Source organism: Sorex araneus, chromosome 11 (genome assembly GCF_027595985.1).
Source record: "Sorex araneus isolate mSorAra2 chromosome 11, mSorAra2.pri, whole genome shotgun sequence".
Classification (NCBI taxonomy): domain Eukaryota; kingdom Metazoa; phylum Chordata; class Mammalia; order Eulipotyphla; family Soricidae; genus Sorex; species Sorex araneus.
This window is the reverse complement of record NC_073312.1, coordinates 31,557,593-31,578,124: the sequence shown is the minus strand read 5'-3', so window position 1 is coordinate 31,578,124 and position 20,532 is coordinate 31,557,593. Positions and strand designations below refer to the sequence as shown.

At 38.7% G+C, this 20,532-nt stretch overlaps 1 protein-coding gene across 3 annotated transcripts in view; it reads left to right on the top strand.

Annotated features, from left to right (window-relative positions):
- The first annotated feature begins 521 nt into the window (after positions 1 to 521).
- Positions 522 to 20,532, top strand: part of LOC101550043 (cytochrome P450 2C19-like) — a 35,967-nt gene continuing 15,956 nt past the window's right edge. The window contains exons 1-7 of one of the 3 annotated variants that reach the window (XM_055119029.1): positions 522 to 689; positions 1,150 to 1,318; positions 1,473 to 1,616; positions 7,720 to 7,880; positions 9,296 to 9,472; positions 17,325 to 17,466; positions 18,403 to 18,590. In XM_055119029.1, coding sequence (XP_054975004.1) covers positions 522 to 689; positions 1,150 to 1,318; positions 1,473 to 1,616; positions 7,720 to 7,880; positions 9,296 to 9,472; positions 17,325 to 17,466; positions 18,403 to 18,590 — 1,149 coding nt within the window. Of the gene's footprint in view, positions 690 to 1,149; positions 1,319 to 1,463; positions 1,617 to 7,719; positions 7,881 to 9,295; positions 9,473 to 17,324; positions 17,467 to 18,402; positions 18,591 to 20,532 lie in introns of all 3 variants that reach the window. The other 2 variants (XM_055119028.1, XM_055119030.1) reach the window with 2 other exon arrangements.

The following is a 20,532-nucleotide window of genomic DNA, read 5'->3' as shown; positions in this document are numbered from 1 at the left end:
TAAATAAAAGGGCCAGGTATTAAAACTTTTTAAAATTATCAATACCTGATAATCCCAAAGGAGTATTAAATTAAAGCAGAATCTACCGATAGCCACTAGACTAAAGGTAAGAAAAGACTGAAGGCCGTTTTGTTACTTTATCAGGACTGAAGCAATAGCACAGCAAGTAGGGCATTTGCCTTGCTCATGGCAGACCCCGGTTTGATTCCTCTATCCTTCTGGAAGAACCAGACAAGCTACCAAGAGTACCTCACCCGAACAACAGAGTCTGGCAAGCTCCCTGTGGTGTATTCTATATGTCAAATACAGTAACAACAAGTCTCCCAGTGGAGATGTTATTGGTGCTCCCTCAAGCAAATCAATGAATAATTGGACTACAGTGCTAGTGCTATTGATAGGTCAAAGTCCACTCACAGAGCCTGTAACCGGTTGTATTTACAGAAAGGCACATGAGCAGAGAGTGCTTTTAAAAAACCTTTAGATTTCAGGTCAACTTCTCTGAGTAAGAAGAGAAAGCTCCAATGTATCCAGTTCTGTTGCTGGTGTTTTGTCTCTCCTGTTGGCTTCTCCTTTCCCGCAGGAAACAGAATGCCAGTAAAGGAAAGCTTCCGCCTGGCCCTACTCCTCTCCCAATTATTGGAAATATCCTGCAAGTAGATGTTAAGAACATCAGTCAATCTCTGAGCAATGTGAGTATATTTTACGTTTCTTTAATGATATGAAATGTAAGTAATTTACACCAGATTTTAAAGGTAAGATATACTACTGGTGCCACACTATTAAAATTGACTCACTGTAAAAGTTGTGGGTCAAATTCTTCCAGTTATTTTAAAACTTTATCTTGTGTTTTATTGTCAAGGTAAATAGTGAGAGATAAGGAAAGGAGTTTGTGTGTAGAGAAACAATTGGGATTCATAGATTGATTCAAGAAAATCGATAAGCAATGGAAAGATAGTGATACAGTGATACAATGATATGTATATATAAACATATATATACACATACATATATATACATGTGTGTATGTTATCCTAAAATTGTAGTGCTATTTTAGAATTTGGTGATTTAAAAAAAAACCCTGATAATACCATTTTGAAGAAAGCACAGTATTTTTTCAAATACTGACTTACCATTTGCCTTCTTTCCCAGCTCTCAAAAGTCTATGGCCCTGTCTTCACTGTGTATTTCGGCATGAAGCCTGCTGTGGTCCTGTATGGATATGAAGCAGTGAAGGAAGCCCTGGTAGATCTGGGAGAAGAGGTTGCTGGAAGAAGTGATGTCCCAGTATTTAAAAAACTTAATGAAGGACATGGTAGGTGTGGGTGTGTTCAAGTGTAGCACTGATATTGGGGATGAAGGAGATGAAAGACAGGAATCTGTTGGACTCTTCAGTGAAATTTGGCCAATTCACATCACCTTCTCTTCACCTACAATGTTTCTCCTTTTTCTGTCTTCTCTCATAGATGGAATAGTGTTCAGTGATGGAAAGACATGGAAGGAACTCAGGCGCTTTTCTATCTTGACCCTGCGGAGTTTAGGGATGGGGAAGAGGAGCATTGAGGATCGAGTTCAAGAGGAAGCCCTCTGCCTTGTGGAGGAGTTGAGAAAAACCAATGGTGGGATGATTATGTGTGCTCTAACTCAGGCCTAGAGGCTGTTTTCTGCTTCACCCCTACCCTTAGAAAGGTCTCAGGTTGGGCTAACTACTTTTAGGGATAGAAGCTGTCTAACCTATGTGAAAAGAATAATATCATTTGTATATTTGTTTGTTTGGGGGCCACAATCAGCATTGTTTTGGGCTTACTTGGAGTTCTGTGCTCCTTTATAACTCCTCACATGTCCACTTGCAATGCAAACACCTTCCCTACTCCACTATCCCTCAGGCCCTCTAAGCAGGGGAATCTGAAGGAAAGAGTCAACTGAGACTGGCACATATGTACACCTATGCTGTACTGTGTGTCAGTGTGGGTATGAAATATGAAATGTTATTCGGTTCTCTATTAAATTCAGTTTTATTTTAATTTTTTAAAATTATTTTCATGCAGACAAAACCCAAAGCTGTTGGTACATTTCCAGAACTTAAATAGATTAGATAACAAATTTCTAATGTTAAAATCAATAACTATACAAAAATCAAATGTGAAAATTGTTACATCCCATCATGGGGATTTGGAGTCCTTTCTAAAGGTTTACTAGACTGTTTGCTGTTAGTGGAGCCTTCTGTGTTATAGTTTCTGTTTATTGAGATAGTGGGCTTCAATATGATTTTTCAATTTAAGTTTATGTGCTCCTACTGGAACTTCAGTATTGAAGAATTAGAAGGTGTAGGAGGCTGCTTGGTCCAAAGACCGCTTAGCTAGAATCTATGTTCTGTGCCAAAAAGCTCATAAGGTGGGATAAAAACCATATGATCATATCAATAGATGCAGAGAAAGCATTTGACAAGATCCAACATCCTTTCATGATGAAAACCCTAGCCAAAATGGGGTTTGGAGGAACTTTCCTCAAGATAGTCGAAGCCATCTATCACAAGCCTACGGCAAGCATTATCCTCAACGGGGAAAAACTAAGGGCCTTTCCTCTGAGATCAGGCACAAGACAAGGATGCCGACTCTTACCACTCCTCTTCAATATAGTACTGGAAGTACTTGCAATAGCTATTAGACAAGAAAAAGAGATTAAGGGCATCCAGATAGGAAAGGAAGAAATCAAACTCTCACTATTTGCAGAAGATATGATACTATATCTAGAGAAGCCTAAAACCTCTACTAAGAAACTCTTAGAAACAATAGACTTATACAGTAAAGTTGCAGGCTACAAAATCAATACCCAAAAATCCATGGCCTTCATATATGCAAACAATGAGGCAGAGGAAAGGGACATAAAAAAAGCAATCCCATTCACAATCGTGCCCCAGAAAATCAAGTACCTCGGAATCAGCTTAACCAAGGAAGTAAAAGACCTCTACAAAGAAAACTACAAAACGCTACTCCATGAAATCAAAGAGGACATGAGGAAATGGAAACATATACCCTGCTCGTGGGTAGGGAGAATCAATGTTGTCAAAATGACAATACTCCCCAAAGCATTATACAGATTCAACGCGATCCCTGTAAGTATACCCATGACATTCTTCAAAGAAATGGATCAAGCAATCTTAAAATTCATATGGAACAACAAACGTCCAAGGATAGCTAAAACAATTCTTGGGAAAAAGACAATGGGAGGCATCACCCTCCCCAACCTCAATCTTTACTACAAAGCAGTAACAATTAAAACAGCATGGTACTGGAACAAAGGCAGAGCCGTAGACCAATGGAACAGGGTGGAATACCCTTACACACAACCCCAAATGTATGATCATCTAATCTTTGATAAGGGAGCAAGAGATGTGAAGTGGAGCAAGGAAAGCCTCTTTAAAAAATGGTGCTGGCACAACTGGACAACCACATGCAAAAAAATGGGCATAGACCTTGACCTCACACCATACACAAAAGTCAGATCAAAATGGATTAAAGACCTCAACATTAGACCACAAACCATAAGGTAAATTGAAGACAAGGTCGGCAAAAACCTCCACGATATTGAAGATAAAGGTATCTTCAAAGGTGACACAGAACTAAGCAATCTAGTAAAAACAGAGATCAACAAATGGGACTACATTAAACTAAAAAGCTTCTGCACCGCAAAAGATACAGTCACTAGAATCCAAAGACTATCCACTGAATGGGAAAGGATATTTACACAATACCCATCAGATAAGGGGTTGATATCAATGGTATATAAAGCACTGGTTGAACTCTACAAGAAGAAAACATCCAACCCCATCAAAAAATGGGGCGAAGAAATGAACAGAAACTTTACCAAGGAAGAAATACGAATGGCCAAAAGGCACATGAAAAAGTGCTCTGCATCACTAGTCATCAGAGAGATGCAGATAAAAACAACCATGAGATACCACCTCACACCACAGAGACTGGCACCCATCCAAAAGAACAAAAGCAACCGCTGTTGGAGAGGATGTGGGGAGAAAGGGACCCTTCTACACTGCTGGTGGGAATGCCGGCTAGTTCAGCCCTTTTGGAAAACAGTATGGACGATTCTCAGAAAATTAGATATTGAATTCCCATTTGACCCAGCAATACCACTGCTGGGAATATATCCCAGAGAGGCAAAAAAGTACAATCGAAACAACATCTGCACATGTATGTTCATCGCAGCACTGTTTACAATAGCCAGAATCTGGAAAAAACCCGAATGCCCTAGAACGGATGACTGGTTGAGGAAACTTTGGTACATCTATACAATGGAATACTATGCAGCAGTTAGAAAAAAGGAGGTCACAAATTTTTTATTTAAGTGGATCGGCATGAAAAGTTTCATGCTAAGTGAAATGAGTCAGAAAGAGAGAGACATACATAGAAAGATTGCACTCATCTATGACATATAGAATAACAGAGTGGGAGACTAACACCCAAGAATTGTAGAAACAACTACCAGGAGGTTGACTCCATGGCTAGGAGGCTGGCCTCACATTCTGGGGAAAGGGCAACTCAGAGAAGGGATCACCAACTATAATGTAGTCGAAGGCCATGTGGGAGAAGGGAGTTGCGGGCTGAATGAGGGCTTGAGACTGAGCAGTGGCCACTCAACACCTTTATTGCAAACCACAATAGCTAATTAGAGGGAGAGAACAGAAGGGAATGCCCTGCCACAGTGACAGAGTGGGGTGGGGGGAGATGGGAGGGATGCTGGGTTTACTGGTGGTGGAGTATGGGCACTGGTGAAGGGATGAGTTCCCGAACTTTGTATGGGGGAAGCATAAGCACAGATGTGCATAAATCCGTAACTGTACCCTCATGGTGATTCGTTAATTAAAAATAAATAAATTTAGAAAAAAAAGCTCATAAGGTGGCATCTTGGAGATGTAGGCATGGCTTCCAAGACATTTGTATTGGCAGGTGGAGAGAGGCTCTGCAGAGAGTATTAATGAGGCAGTAGAGTTGAACCTTTGGCAAGGTTGCAGCAGTGGGGTGTGGACGCTTCTGCTGGAGCTGCAGCATGGCAGGTACTCCCAAGGGCAGACCCAGTTTTCAACTATGAGGATTGGTGTTTCCATGAGTTTTAGATTCTTGGCTTATATCTCTTGGAAGATTTAGTCAGGAATCAGTCTAGCAGGGCTATCGGGTAAGTCAATAGGGTGGTGGCTGTGGGAGGTCCTGAATTAAGTTTTTAGACCATAAATCACAGAGAATAGTTTTGAATCATTAAATGAAAGATTTAGCGAATGTTACTACAGTTTTAGAACATTTTACTTGCGAATGCTTGTCAAGTGCACAAGGTAGAAATGATCTCAAGATACAGGAGACTAATATGTTCCTTAGTTGGACTATATTTATATAATCAGTCTCACAGACATGTCTCAGAGTTAACTCAGAGATCAGGTCTACAATTAGGGCTAATAATAATACCATCTGTGGTTTGAACCAAGTAAAAATATTATGGTGCAATTCTCATTCCTAGTTTTTCTTGTGCAAAGACAGATCAGCCTGTTCAAAATATATCAGCATTAATTACTCTTCATTATCAGTGCCCTCTGTGCTTAAATGTACACTGCTTCATAATTCTATAATATAAACACTCAAAATTATATTATATTACAGACATCCAGCAACATATAAGAGGCTCACAACAGTTAGGCAATGAGAAATTCTATGAGATGGGGGAAAGAGGGTAATTTTAAACTTCAAAAGGAAGGAAGAAAATTTATAGGAAGAAGAGGAAAGGAAAATATTCAGTAAACAAATGTTTGCTGTACCATGCAGAGATAAAGAGACACAGAGAAGAATTTGAACAAACAGACCTTGCTAATATTCCCAGCCTAATCAGTCTAACTTCATATTATTTTGTTGTTGTATACCTAGTAATACCTGTTAAGAACAGTTCCTTAGGTAGACACTTAAGGGATAAGAAAAGAAAAATCTTAAGTGGGCTGTTTTTATTTATTTCTTTTTCTTTTCTTTTTGGTTCACACCCAGCAGTGCACAGGGGTTACTCCTGGCTCATTCACTCAGGAATTAGTCCTGGCAGTGTTCGAGGAACCATATGGGATGCTGAAAATTGAACCGGGTAGGCCTCAAGAAAAATAAATGCCTTACCTGCTGTGCTATCCCTCCAGCCCCAAGTGGGCTATTTTTAAAAGTACTCAACCAGGGGCAGGAGTGATAATCCAACGGTTAGGGCATTTTCCTTGCACACAGCCGACCAGTGTTTGATTCCCAGCATCCCACATGGTACCCTGAGCCTTGCCAAGACTAATTCCTGCGTGCAAAGCCAGGAGTAACCCCTGAGCATCGCTGGTTGTGACCCATAAAAGCAAAAAACAAACAAACAAACAAACAGAATTCAGCTGAACATAATACTTATTCTAAACAAACATATTATTTTGGAATACTAAATCTTGGTCCTTTGGAGTAAACTTATTGTTTTCATTTGTCTTCCAGTACTATGTGCTTGTCTCACTGATTTTCAGCTCAGGTTATATGTTTTATTGTTTTTTGCTTTTGTGTATGTGTGTTGTTGTTGTTTTTGGCCACACCCAGAAGAGTTCAGGCTTATTTCTGGTTCTGTGCAAAGCAAACACCCGATCTTCTGTACTATCTCTCCAGCCCCTAAACCAGTTTTTTTTTCCAATCTAACTATGAGTGAATCATTTAAAATCCCTAATATTATACTCTTGCCTGTAATCTTTGTACCTGATTTTATATAGTTTCTTCATATAGAAAATATGGAATTCTGATGACTTTAGCTATTAAATTTCTTTCTTTTAATTTTTTTAATTGTTTTTTTTTAGTGAGTCACAGTGAGGGTCCAGTATAGATACACAAATTTTTGTGCTTGTTTTACCCTCATGCAATTTTTGAGAACCCATCCCTCCACCAATGTCCATTCTCCACCACCAGTGAACCCAGTATCCCTCCCACCCCTGATCCCATCCCCCTCACCACACCCAGCCTCCCTGGCAGGGCAATTTCTTAAATGGCTTCTGAAGTGTCATTTTTAAAATGTCCAATTAATTGAGGCACTTTTGAGAATGGGTGAAAATATAGGCAATGGCAATAAATTAAATATTTTAATTGTTCTCTGTTAATGTTTATACTTTACTGTCAGATGGTATAAAGTAATAGAACAGGGGTAGGGCATTCGCCTTACATGTGGCTAACCCGGGTTCAATTCCTCCACCCCTCTTGGAGAGCCCGGCAAGCTACCAAGAGTATCTCGCCTTACATGTGGCTAATCCGGGTTCTATTCCTCCACCCCTCTTGGAGAGCCCGGCAAGCTACCAACAGTATCTTGCCCATACAGCAGAGTCTGCAAGCTACCCATGGTATATTTGATATGCCAAAAACAGTAACAACAAGTTTCACAATAGAGATGATCTGGTGCCTGCTTGAGCAAATCGATGAGCAATGGGATGACAGTGATAACAATGATAAGGTGATTTATAGAACATTATTTAGCTACCTGGGTCAAAATAGTTTACAGTGATCTAACATAAAAGTGATATTTCAGCTTTATACATGTTGGTATTTTTCTTCTTAAGCAAATTTTTAGGGAATATTTTATTTTAAAGGTTAATTTTTTGTTTACTTGTCATCTAAATGATCATGTTTCATGTGCATATATTAATTATATTTTAATATATTCTCTGATCTTTAGCCTCACCTTGTGACCCCACCTTTATCCTCGGATGTGCTCCATGCAATGTGGTCTGCTCCATTGTTTTTCAGAATCGCTTTGATTATACAGATCAAGATTTTCTAAAGTTGATGGAAAAATTGAACGAAAATGTTGAAATTCTTAGCTCCCCATGGATTCAGGTGAGGCTATTATTCACTTTTACATAGGAATTATTTTGTTCTTTTCTCCAAGATGGCAAACCTCTCAGCAGACTAAGCTGATTAGTAAATGTGTGGACCCCACAGCCCTGCAGAGCTTAGCTCTCAGATTGCTCATCTCTGAGATGTGGCCTTGCCCCAGCAGTCCTCTTAGCGCAGTAGGCAGAGCGTCAGTCTCATAATACGGCCTTGCCCCCTGGAAATATTGGCAATAAAGTGCTCAGAGTACTTCCAGAATAAAGAACTGGAATTAAATTCCCTTGAATTTGTTCAGTGCTTTTCTCACTAAAGTTCAAATCTGTAAATTAATTTGGTAACTTCCCCAAAACATGTCCATTGCATTAAAGTTCCTTTACACTCATTAAAAGATTCCATTCCCTGCAAATATTGTCTTTCAACTCTAAATAACACTTAGATCACATTAGATGCAAAACTATCTGTATTTAGGGAAGAGGACAATATTCTTTCAGGGAGTACCATTTTGTGATTGTTGAGCTTCAAGTGGCTTTCTAAAAAAGAAAATAATTGTTTTTTTAAAGGAGTGACAAGGAAAATTATAGTCTTACACTGTATTGAGCTGATGTATCTGTACTCTGCCTCAAAGATAGTGATGTTATTTCAAAGAAATCTCACTATTCTATTGCACAGTTTCTATATATGGAGAATATTTAGAGAGTATCTTCTGTTGAGATACTTCACAGTATCTTAAAGACACATGCACTTCTAAAACATCAATTCTTATTTGAATCTAGTAGAAATAGCAGGATTTTCTTTACTGCCCAAACTTCCTAAATCTCTGGTGTTATTTAATATATGTTCATTTGTGGATGTGCAGAGAAAGTACAGGACGTAAGATGTTTGCCTTCCAAACAACTGATCTAGGTTCGCTCCCCGGCACCACATATGATTCTCCATTCTTGCCAGGAGTGATCCCTGAGCACAGAGCCAGGGGTAAACCATTGGTATCACAGCATGTGGCCCAAAAAACAAAAGTAAAATAAAATATGTAAATCTACCTCCTGAGTACAGAGGTAGGGATAGCCCCCAGTGTATTTCTTCAGTGTTGTCTAAAACCCACAAAACGTGAACTCTAGTAGTTTCAATATTTTAAGAGCATATGAAAGATTTCATCTACACATGAGAAACTGATAAGGATTATTGAATCTATAAACATGACATGAATGAAAGACATGATTATCAGATTGATCACCTAGTAAAAAATGTTTTCTACCAAATCATCTATCAGCATTAAAATGGTAGCTATTTAAAAAATAAATATTTTCTCTCAAGACAAAGACTGTTTTATTTAAATTTATAATGCAGTTTCTAACAAGGCTTGGTGTTTATATGTAGATTTTTAAATGTTCACTATTTAATAAACTTGTCTTCTCTTCTAGCTCTGCAATTCTTTTCCGATTCTCCTTGATTATTACCCAGGGACTTATAGCAAATTATATCAAAATTTTTCTTATTTTAAAAGTTATTTTATGGAGAAAGTGGCAGAACATAAAGCATCCTTGGACATTGATAATCCTCGAGATTTTATTGATTGTTTCCTCATCAAAATGGAGCAGGTAAGATGTTAGTGGAAGTTCAATTACTTGATTGTTAGTACACTTTTAACACTTTGTGTTTGTTGAATAGTTCTGCATTTACCAATAAGTATACAATAAGTATACAAATAATGCTGTCAAGTGCTTTCATTGTGCATCATATGCATGAATCTACGGGTCCTCCAACCACATTTTATTTGTTGTTCCCTTCTCTATCTGAGTTACCTTTTCACCCAGCATGTGATGCCGGCTTCCAAGCCATGGATCCAACCTCCTGGTACTTATTTCTACTATTCTTGGGTGTTAGTCTCTTATTCTGTTATTTTATATTTCACAGATGAGCGCAATCTTTCTATGTCTGTCTCTCTCTTTCTGACTCATTTAACTTAGCATGATGCTTTCCATGTTGATCCACTTATATGCAAAGTTCATGACTTCATGTTTTCTAACAGCTGCATAGTATTCCATTGTATAGATGTACCAAAGTTTCTTCAACCAGTCATCTATTCTCGGGCACTCGGGTATTTTCCAGATTCTGGCTATTGTAAACAGTGCTGCGATGGACATATAAGTGCAGATGTCATTTCGACTATAACTTTTTGTTCTTCTGGGATATATTCCCAGAAGTGGTATTGCTGGGTCAAATGGGGAGCTCAATTTATAATTTTTTGAGAAGCGTCCATATCGTTTTCCAAAAGGGCTGAAGCAGTCCGCATTCCCACCAGCAGTGTAGAAGGGTCCCTTTCTCCCCACATCCACGCCAACTACAGTTGCTTTTGTTCTTTTGGATGTGTGTCATTCTCTGTTGTGTGAGGTGGTACCTCATAGTTCTTTTAATCTGCATCTTTTGAGGATTAGTGATAAAGAGCATTTTTGTGTGCTTTTTGGCAATTTGTTTCTCTTCCTTGAGAAAGTTTCTGTTCATTTCTTCACCCATTTTCTGAAGGGGTTGGATGTATTCTTCTTGTGGAGTTCAAAGAGTGCCTTATATACCCTTGATACCAACCTCTTAACAGATGGGTACTGGGTGAATATCCTTTCCCATCCTGTAGATTGTCTTTGTGTTCTGGTCACTGTATCTTCTGCGGTGCAGAAGCTTCTTAGTTTAATATAGTCCCACTTGTTTATCTCTGTTTCTACCTGATTGTTCAGTTGAGTGTCATCTTTGAAGATACCGTTAGCTTCAATGTTGTGGAGGGTTTTGCCAACCTTGTCTTCAACATACTTTATGTATTGTGGTCTGATATTGAGGTCATTAATCCATTTTTATCTGACTTTTGTGCATGGTTCAGGTCGAGGTCTAAGCCCATTCTTTTGCATGTGGTTGTCCATTTATGCCAGCACCATTTGTTAAAGAGGCTTTCCTTTCTCCACTTCACATTTCTTGCTCTCTTATCAAAGATTAGATGATCATACACTTGGGGTTGTTTGTAGGGATATTCAACCCTGTTCCACTGGTCTGCCGGTCCGCCTTTGTTCCAGTACCATTCTGTTTAAATTGTTACCATTTTGCAGTCAAGTTTATCTCTCGGCATTCTTCACGCAGTCATTGAGGTGCTGAACCAGTCAATCATATTCCTCTTAGATATTGTCAATGACGGCATCTTCCCACATTGCCGCAATAGTGCCAAAGAGCTTCCAGTTGGTGGTCATTCTGGGAGTTCTCTTCTTGAACTTAAACTTTGCTGACCTTTCTCCCCGCTCTGTGAAGTAGAATTTTGCACGAAGGAGATGTTGTTCCAATCCTATTTGCATTTTGGAACTTCAGGCAAAACCTTTGATTGAATGTGATTTTGTCAATTTCATTGTGTAACTGTCCACTGGGAGACTCCCATGTCCAACGTTTAGATTTGGCCTTCTGGAACTGTGAGTTACCATGTATGGTCTTGGTCGATATAATGAACTCAGACAGTCTCTCACCCTGTTCATTCCATTCTAGCCCATGGGTCCCAATGTGGAGTTCTTCGGGCGATCTTCTCAGTTCTACCTTGGCATTAAAATTACCAACAATAATCTTGTAGAAGGCTTCTTTATAGTATTTCTCCAACTCCATGTAGAACTTCTCAATTTCTTTTTCATCGTAGTTGGATGTTGCTGTGTAGACAACGAAGATAGAAACTACTGGCAGTGAGCCACATCTATTCAAGTGTAATCGTCCAATTCAGGTTGTTAGGCAATCAAATGAATCAATGCTCCTGGCTAAATTTGTGTTGACAAGGACACCAATGCCACCAATGCCTCTGTTGTCACATGTTCTGAGGAACAGCTTTTCTCCAGTGTCAAAAATGGCATAATGTGATCGATGCCTTCTCATTTCGATCAGACCAATTATCTTGTACTTGGTCTTCCATGCTTGCAACATCAGGTCCTCGATGGATGCTTCCAATGCCAGCATACATGCATGAAAGTACAGACGGTCATTTTAGTCTTTCTTCCTCTTGGCAGTCTAGTTTGTCCCTGAGAATTTTTCAGCCTCTTCTTGCTCATCCTTTTTAACGCTGCTATATTGGAGGCTTTTTCAGTGTCAGGCAGTTGGGGCCCATTGTTGTTTCTGTTTTTTGGCATATTGAATATGCCACATATAGCTTGCCAGACTCTGCTGTGCAGGTGGGATACTCTTGAGAGCTTGCTGGGCTCTTCAAGAGGGATGGAGAGATCTCTAATCGCCCTTAGAGGTGTTTCCATGATTCACTCTATATTTGAACACCATTAAATATGGTGCAAAAATTATGGAAAACAGGTAATAAGTGTCTTAACGTGTATTGTGCTGCTGCTTTGCAGTTGCGAGGTCTGGAAAGCGGCCTAGAATGTGGCGGTATCTGGATAGTAGAGGTAGTGGAGGTCTGCTGGTGAGGTATTTATCTGGCTCTGGTAGGGTGGGGCATCTGGGTTTGATCCTGGCACCTCAGAGATTGGAAAAGGCAAACAAAGGATCTTATTTCTGGGTCTCGTTGAGCCTAGAGTACAAGGTCGCAAAGTTCTGCTTTACCTGGTTCTATGCGGCTTCACTCATGCGTGAGGTTTAGCCCAAGTGTCTGGAAAGTCCATATGTACTGGTGCTTATTTTCAGACTCACAATTATATTCCACATACTATTTTTGTTCAATATATTAATTATTATTATTATTAGTGATTCTTTGTAATGTAGTTTGAGTTCGTTTCTTATGGTGCTCCATATTTTTCCCCTTAGAATTATTTTCTATATTCACAGTATTTGGTTCTACATAAATGTCAACAAAACTTCTTAATGGTAAATCACCCTATCACTTTCACTGTAACTGTCATCCTGTTGCTCATTGATTGCTCAAGTGGGAGCCAGTAACATCTCGATTCGTCCCTGTCACGTGCTAGTCTAGCCCAATGGCATCTGCTCACTCCAGTAACATGAAGAGCATGTTACATTTTTTGGCATATCTAATACATCACGGGTGGCTTGCCAGGCTCTGCCATACGAGATATTGCATACAAATGTTGCTTGTACTATTTCCTTAAAATGTTATTAGGATTTTGATGGGTATTATTCTGAATGTATAAAATGTATTAGGTAAGATGGACATTTTAACACCATAAGACTTTAATATATTGAGTTTGTAGCCTGTCACTTTATTATACTCATTAGTTATTTCTTGTTAGATTTAACATACTCTTTAAAAAAAATTTAAGTGAATCATCATGTGATACAATTACAAAGCTTTCATGTTTGAGTTCCAGTCATACAATGATTGAACAGCCATCTCTCCACCAGCGCACATTTTCTACTACTGATGTCCCCCAATATATACCCCTTCATCCCAATCTTCCCCCTGCCTCTCTGGAAGACAGATTTCCCCATACTCTCTCTCTACTTTTGGACATTATAACATACTCCTTACAGTTGTCTATTTCTGGATTTTTGTTTTGGAGGGAAGGTGGTGCTTAGGCCACATATAACTGTAGCTCAGGGCTTACGCCTCTGTACTCAGGGATCACTCCTGGAGGTGCTTAGGAAGCCATGTAAAATGCTAAGGATCCAACCCAGGTTAGCAGCAGGCAAGGCAAGCACCCTACCTGCTCTATTATCCTTATAATTCTTGTTGTCTGTATGATATTATAATTTTCAATATCTGAAACTACCCACTTATTTTTTATTATCAATTCTCAGCTTGTTTATGCAGTTTTATGATTATCTCTAGCTTTTTATATTTAAGACATTTATTTAAAACATTTCTATTCTTATTTATATTCTTATTGGGCATATTTAATACATTTATTTAAATTATTATCTTGTAAATTCAATTTCTGGGCTTTCTCAAGAATTTTTTGTCAGTTAAAATTTTCAGCTATTAATGGGTCATACACCTCTGTCTCTTTTTTTTTACACCCCATCCTCACTTCCTCTTTCTTTATTTTTTTTAATTGTGCTTTTTTTCTGTTGGGCTGGAGCGATAGTACAGTGGTAGGGCGTTTGCCTTGCAGCATGCCAACTGGGTTTCAATTCCTCTGCCTCTCTCAGAGAGCCTGGCAAGCTGCCGAGAGTATTTTGCCTGCACGGCGGAGCCCAGTAAGCTACCCGTGGCATATTTGATATGCCAAAAACAGTAACAACAAATCTCAAAATGGAGACGTTACTGGTGTCCACTCGAGCAAGTCTATGAGCAATGGGATGATAGTGAAAGTGTTTTCTGTTGGTAATAAATCATTGAAATATTATTGTAATAAAATACCTTTGCAAATAAGAATTTTCTCTTTTGGAATTACATTGTTGCTTGCAAAATATTTTATTTGCTTAGTAATTTTCTTTATGATTTTTGCCAATAGTTTTTTTTGCATGTCTGTGAGATAGTTAAATCTCTGATTATCTCTGTGATCAGTGCCCTTACAGAAAGTTACCCTTAAATGCCTGGATTTAAAAAAAAATAAAAAGTAAACCTGGCTTTCTGTTTGCATCCTTGGTGAAAGGATGTAAACAGAAAATAAAAGGTGGGGGCTGAAGTGATAGCACAGCTGGTAGGGCGGTTTGCCTTTCACGCAGCTGACCCAGGTTCGATTCCCAGCATCCCATATGGTTCGCTGAGTACCGCCAGGGGTAATTCCTGAGTGCAGAGCCAAGAGTAACCAACCCCTGTGCATTGCCGGGTGTGACCCAAAAAAGCAAAGAAAAAAAAAAGAAAGTAGAAGGTGGCTCTTTTGTTTGCATCCTTCGTGAAAGCCAATGGAGAAATTTACTAAGGCTGTCGGGATTGAAATCATAACTATTCTCGGTGCAACCCTCTCAGTGATCAGAACACAACTCCAGTGCTGAAGATTCTATCTCTTTTGCCGCTTAGGGACCTTTATCTGTGGCAGAAATACCATTCATACTCTCAGGAATTTTCTGCCTTGGAAGAATATAAGAATATAAGTCACTATGTGTCAAATGTGCAAGACACTGATTTAAGCACTGCATTGTGCATCTCAACTGACCAAAAATCATCAGATTCAAGTGATCATTTAGAAAGTTTGTGCATGGTTTGTGAATGGTCAGACTGCAGCTGAATCTCAGCAAAACGAAGTTCATGAAAAATAAACTAGTCCCTCACATTCCATTTGCTCTCAATGGAATGAACATCTCCAAATGTAGCAGTTATGTGTACCTGGGTCGAGAATTCAACATGAGGAACGACTTCACGCCAGAACTGCGCAAAAGGAAGAGAGCAGCATGGAACACTTTCAGGAGTGTAGAAGAAGTGGTTAAGAGGACGAAGAACCTCTGATTCCAGGCACATCTTTTCAACTCCACTGTTCTTCCTGCACTAACATATGCCTCAGAGACCTGGGCCCTCTGAAAACAGGATGAGAACGCTATTCTGGCATCCCAAAGAGGAATCAAAAGAGCTATGCTTGGAGTATCACGCTTCTCTCAAGTGAGAGAAGGAATCCGGAGTTCCGACCTCCGTGGATGGTCAATAATCAGGGAGGCAGTCTCGTTTGCCAAGGCTTCAAAATTCAGATGGGCCGGACACATAATGAGATTCAGAGAGGACCGCTTGACTAGAGCTGTTACCGAATGGATTTCACGGGATGTTAAAAGACTGCGTGACTGCCCACAAACGGGATGGTCAGACTTCTTCATCAAAACCCTGAATGAACGGTTTGAGGTTCTTCCTGTTACTGGAGTGAGTGAGCAGATATCATTGGGCTACACTAGTATGCAACAGGGACAAATTGAGATGTTACTGGCACCCCCTCGAGCAAATCGAAGATCAATGGGATGACAAACGAAAAGTGACAAGTGTGCATAGTTAATAGTTGTTTCAGTGTAAGGACTGATTTGTGGGAACTTCGTCTCTGCCATGTTTGTGAGGTTACACAAGTAATGTCATTATTACAATATAGAGTGCCCGGATCTGTAAAAGGGAAGACTTGCTGATCATTTAGATCTTTGATTTCTCTCAGCATTATTTCATGGAATTGATGTTAACTTTGTTTAGTCCAGTTAAATAATGATAGACCATGTGTTCATACGCATTGCATCTAAAATTTAATTCAGGAAATGAAAATAATGTTTTGTGAGTCGACTGCTTATTTTATTGGTATTAGATATTTTTAATATTTAAATTTTATTTTCCCTTTACACTTTATATAAACATTGTGGTTTACAAAGTTGTTCATGATGACTAGAGTTATTTTGAACTGAGAATTTAAGTACTATGTGAAGCCAATGATAACAAGGACATGATTATCAAGAAATTTCAAACATTCAGAGGAGCTACTCTGCTTTATTGTATTTATACATAATATTTAACATACATTTGCTCACTGATAAGTACAAGAACATTATAAAATTTATGCAAGCCAAGGGTTATGTTTTCAAATGCATACTCTTTTCTACATAAATGATACCTTTCAGATGTAAAACTTCCCCTTGCTATTCTATGTCACATATTTACCTCAGTTATTTTTTCTTTTCAGTTTTTGGGCCACACCCAGTGGTATTCAGGATTACTACTGGTTCTGCACTCAGGAATCACTCTTGGGGGACTCTGGGGAGAGGGTTTATTGCAGTGTTTTCTAAATCTATATTTATTCTTAAATTTGTTTCCTAAACCAAGATACTTATTACATTGAATGTGATATACAATATTTTGTGATACTATATTGTCTTTGTGAATCTATTGTTTTGCTAGAATATATTTAAGGTTGAGCTGCCATATTAGCTATCATAGCATTTCAAAGTCTCACAATATTGAATTCATATAAATTTTCCACTGAGAAAATTGTAAAATCTTGAATCAGATATTTGTATCTTCCATGACAAACATCCAGTTCAGCTTTATCTAGTAATTATTTTATGCTCATCTACAATTAAGTGGAAGTTTACTATGAGTAGATTTATTATTATTCTCACAAGTAATGGATTTATTCACCTCCCATTCAGGGACTATAATGATGTTACATAGTTTAATACAGTGACCCTGGAATATCAGAATCAAATGTCTTCCACTATTCTTCATCCACACAGAATGTTTTATAATAAGCCTTAATTAATGATTGATTCCTCTCAACCAAGATGATATTTTCTATGCTCTTCCATCTTAGTTCTGGATAAGAAGGGGGAATAGAAAAATAACACACTCAATTCTCCTTATTTCTCACTGATAAAGATAATGTTGCATGACACATCTAACTGTGAAAAAAATATGAGAAACAGAAATTCTAGGTGAGCAAGGAATTAGATACTGGAAAATGACCTTCTAGTCATCTGATCTACTGTGATTTATTATACCGTATATTAATATTTTCTAAAATATAACTGGAATCTCATATGTTGGTTTAATTTTATAATATGAGCTCTACTGGTCAGCTATAATTCTGGAAAATTATTTCTCAAATAATTTTATCAAAATCTTTTTAGGAAAAACAAAGTCAAGAGCTGATATTTAATTTAGGAAATTTGGTGATGACTGTAATTGATCTATTTGGAGCTGGGACCGAGACAACAAGCGCCACACTGAAATATGCTTTGCTTCTGCTGCTAAAACACCCAGATGTCACAGGTATCACCAGCATAGTTGACTGGGAGAATTTCAGAAACATCTTGATAGACACAGCAAAGGCACACCGAGAGTCTTGTTTTTTCTTAGAAAAACATCATTATTCAGTTGTCTGACTACTTGCTTAATCTTCTCAAATGTAATGAAGAGGAGATAATGGGAATCTTATTATTTTTTTTTGCTTTTTGGGTCACACTCAGTGATGCTCAAGGGTTACTTCTGGCTCCACGCTCAGGAATTACTCCTGCCAGTGCTTGAGAGACCATATGGGATGCTGGGGATTGAACCAGGATCAGCCGTCTACAAGGCAAACACCCTCCCTGATGTACTATTGCCTTGGCCCCTGAACAGTACATGTATTATTAGAGATCTCTTCTGTACTGATAATACTAACAATACACAGTTATGCTGCAACAACACATTTAGTCATTGTAATTTAATTCGTTTGTGTACCACACTTGGCAGTACTCAGTGCTTACTCCTTACTCTCAGGGATCACTCCTGGCAGTCTTGGGGGAAAAAATGGGGTATCAGGGATCAAACCCAGGTTGGCCACATGCAAGACAAATGTCTTGCCTACTGCACCTCAGTCTCTGTAATTTAATTTTAAACTGATTAATTAAATAAACTTAATTTTATTTATATTTTGAGACATTATTTCTGTTTTATTATCCTATGTGCTAATATATAGGCATTTCTGTTTTATTATCATATGTGCTAGTATATAGGTGTGGAGAGATGTCTTAAGTGTGAAAGAGTTATATGCATAAATAAATTCTGATGTCTTAAGTGTGAAAGAGTTATATGCATTAATAAATTCTGAAATGTAGCTGATACCTATAATGATGGGACTTACATAATATTTTGTGTATCCCTGAAATGGTGTACACATGTGGTACTTACTGTTCTCTTTTTCAATGAGTCTTACTTATATCTCAGCCAAAGCCAGAGAAGAGATTGAGCGTGTGATTGGCAGACACCGGAGCCCCTGCATGCAGGACAGGAGCAACATGCCCTACATGGATGCCTTGGTGCACGAGGTCCAGAGATTCATTGACATCGCTCCCAACGGTTTGCCTCATGCTGTGACCCGTGATGTTACATTCAGAAATTACTTTATCCCCAATGTAAGATTTTGTTGTTGTTGTTATTCTGATCTAAGTGGTTCTATTAAAAAGACAATCCTTTCATATTCTGTATCCAATCATCTAAAAATACAAGATAAGTGTGCAAAAAGGTGATAGAATCAGTCTGCATATTGGTTGTTGGTATCAATGTCTGTTATAAGATGATGTAATAGAATATATTGCATTGCTGTATTTGTGGTTTCCGCTTCATGGGCAAAGGGCATTTTCCAGTACAGGGACTCAAAGATTTACTATCACTTATTTATAAAACTTTATACATTTAGTGCTTACATTTAAGTCATTTTTCAATTCAGGTAAGAATTTTTTAAAAGTATTATAATCAATATTTACAATGGATTTAAAATCAGGTAAGAGTTTACATAAGTTTTTAATTTCACGATGTATAATAGTTATGCTTCTTTTTATTTCTTTAAAAATATTCAAATGTTTGGCCTGGATTGATAGCACAGCAGGTAGGGCGTTTGCCTTGCACATGGCAGAACCGGATTTGATTCCCAGCATTCCATATGGTTCCCCGAGCACCACCAGGAATAATTCCTGAGTGCAAAGCCAGGAGTAACCCCCAGCAATGCTGGGTGTGATCCAAAAAGAAAAAATATATATATATATATTTATACATATATAGATATATAGATATATATTGGGTCTTCTTATTTTGACGTTTTTAAACTTAAGTAGAATTTTTGTACATTACTTGATTAAAACATATGACAGAACAATTTTTAAAATAGTCACAGATCTTTTACATAACAACTTTAAGTGGTGGAATTTCCTAGTTTTACATGAAAAAGTTTTAAATGCTAAAAACAATAAAATAAATGTGCTTAACATTGTATAGTACATAATTTCATGTGTATACATTTATAAACATTTATACATATATTATAATCAATGTTTGCAATGGATTTAAAATCAGGTAAGAGTTTACATAAGTTTTTAATTACATGGTGGTATAATAGTTATGCTGCTTTTTATTTCTTTAAAAATATTCAACTGTTCCCTTTCTGCTGCCCTACGAGCTCGACCTCAGAGGTAACTGAGCTACTTTGGGCACGACCAGGTCCCGGAGAGGCCCCCAGATTGTGATGGGAGCCCCTGGCCCATTCGCCGCCAGCAGGGCAGGGCTTTCTCTCTCAACTCTTCCTTATTGGGCGCAGCAAGGCAACAGCTGGTTTTAGAACACAGAATGCAGGTACCAGCGGGACGTCCAGGTGATCCCAGAGGGCGGGTTTGCCGGTCCCGCCCTTTACCGATATTTAAGCACAGTGCCACGCGGGCCCAGTCCTTTCTGCTGCCCCACGAGCTCGACCCCAGCTGCAACTGAGCTACTTTGGACATGAGCAGCTCCCGGAGAGGCCCCCAGACTGGGATGGGAGCCCCTGGCCCATTAGCCGCCAGTGGGGCAAGGTTGTTCTCTCCAGGCTTCTCCATATGAGCACCACAAAAGGAAGTAAAAGCTTGCAGGGATGCAAATACTGGCAGAATTTTCCCTTGACTTCATACAAAAAAAAATAACCCAATTTGCGGCAATTGCGGCCGCGAAACCTATTTTATCTTTATTGTCAGCAATGTGAAAGGGTTCCTTTTTAGCAGGTCTGACTGTGGGGTTTAACTCCAAACAATAATACTGAGTTTTTTGTTGAAATATAGAAGGTAATCAAAGTAGCAGCCATTTCTCTAGACTGTAAACTAAGCCATAGCCCCATGCTGGCCGACGAGAGGAAATGTCCTCCTTTCTCGGTTCTTTTCCCTTTTCTGGGAGAAATGCGGTGTGGCGTCCACCATATTATAAGGTCTATGAAGCAGACATGAACTTAGAGGTGTGGGAATGGAAGGGGAAAAAATTAAAATTAAAAAAATTATGTACTTGGAACAGCGGGACACTTGGGGAGTCTCAGGCCAATACCAGTGCATGCTCCGC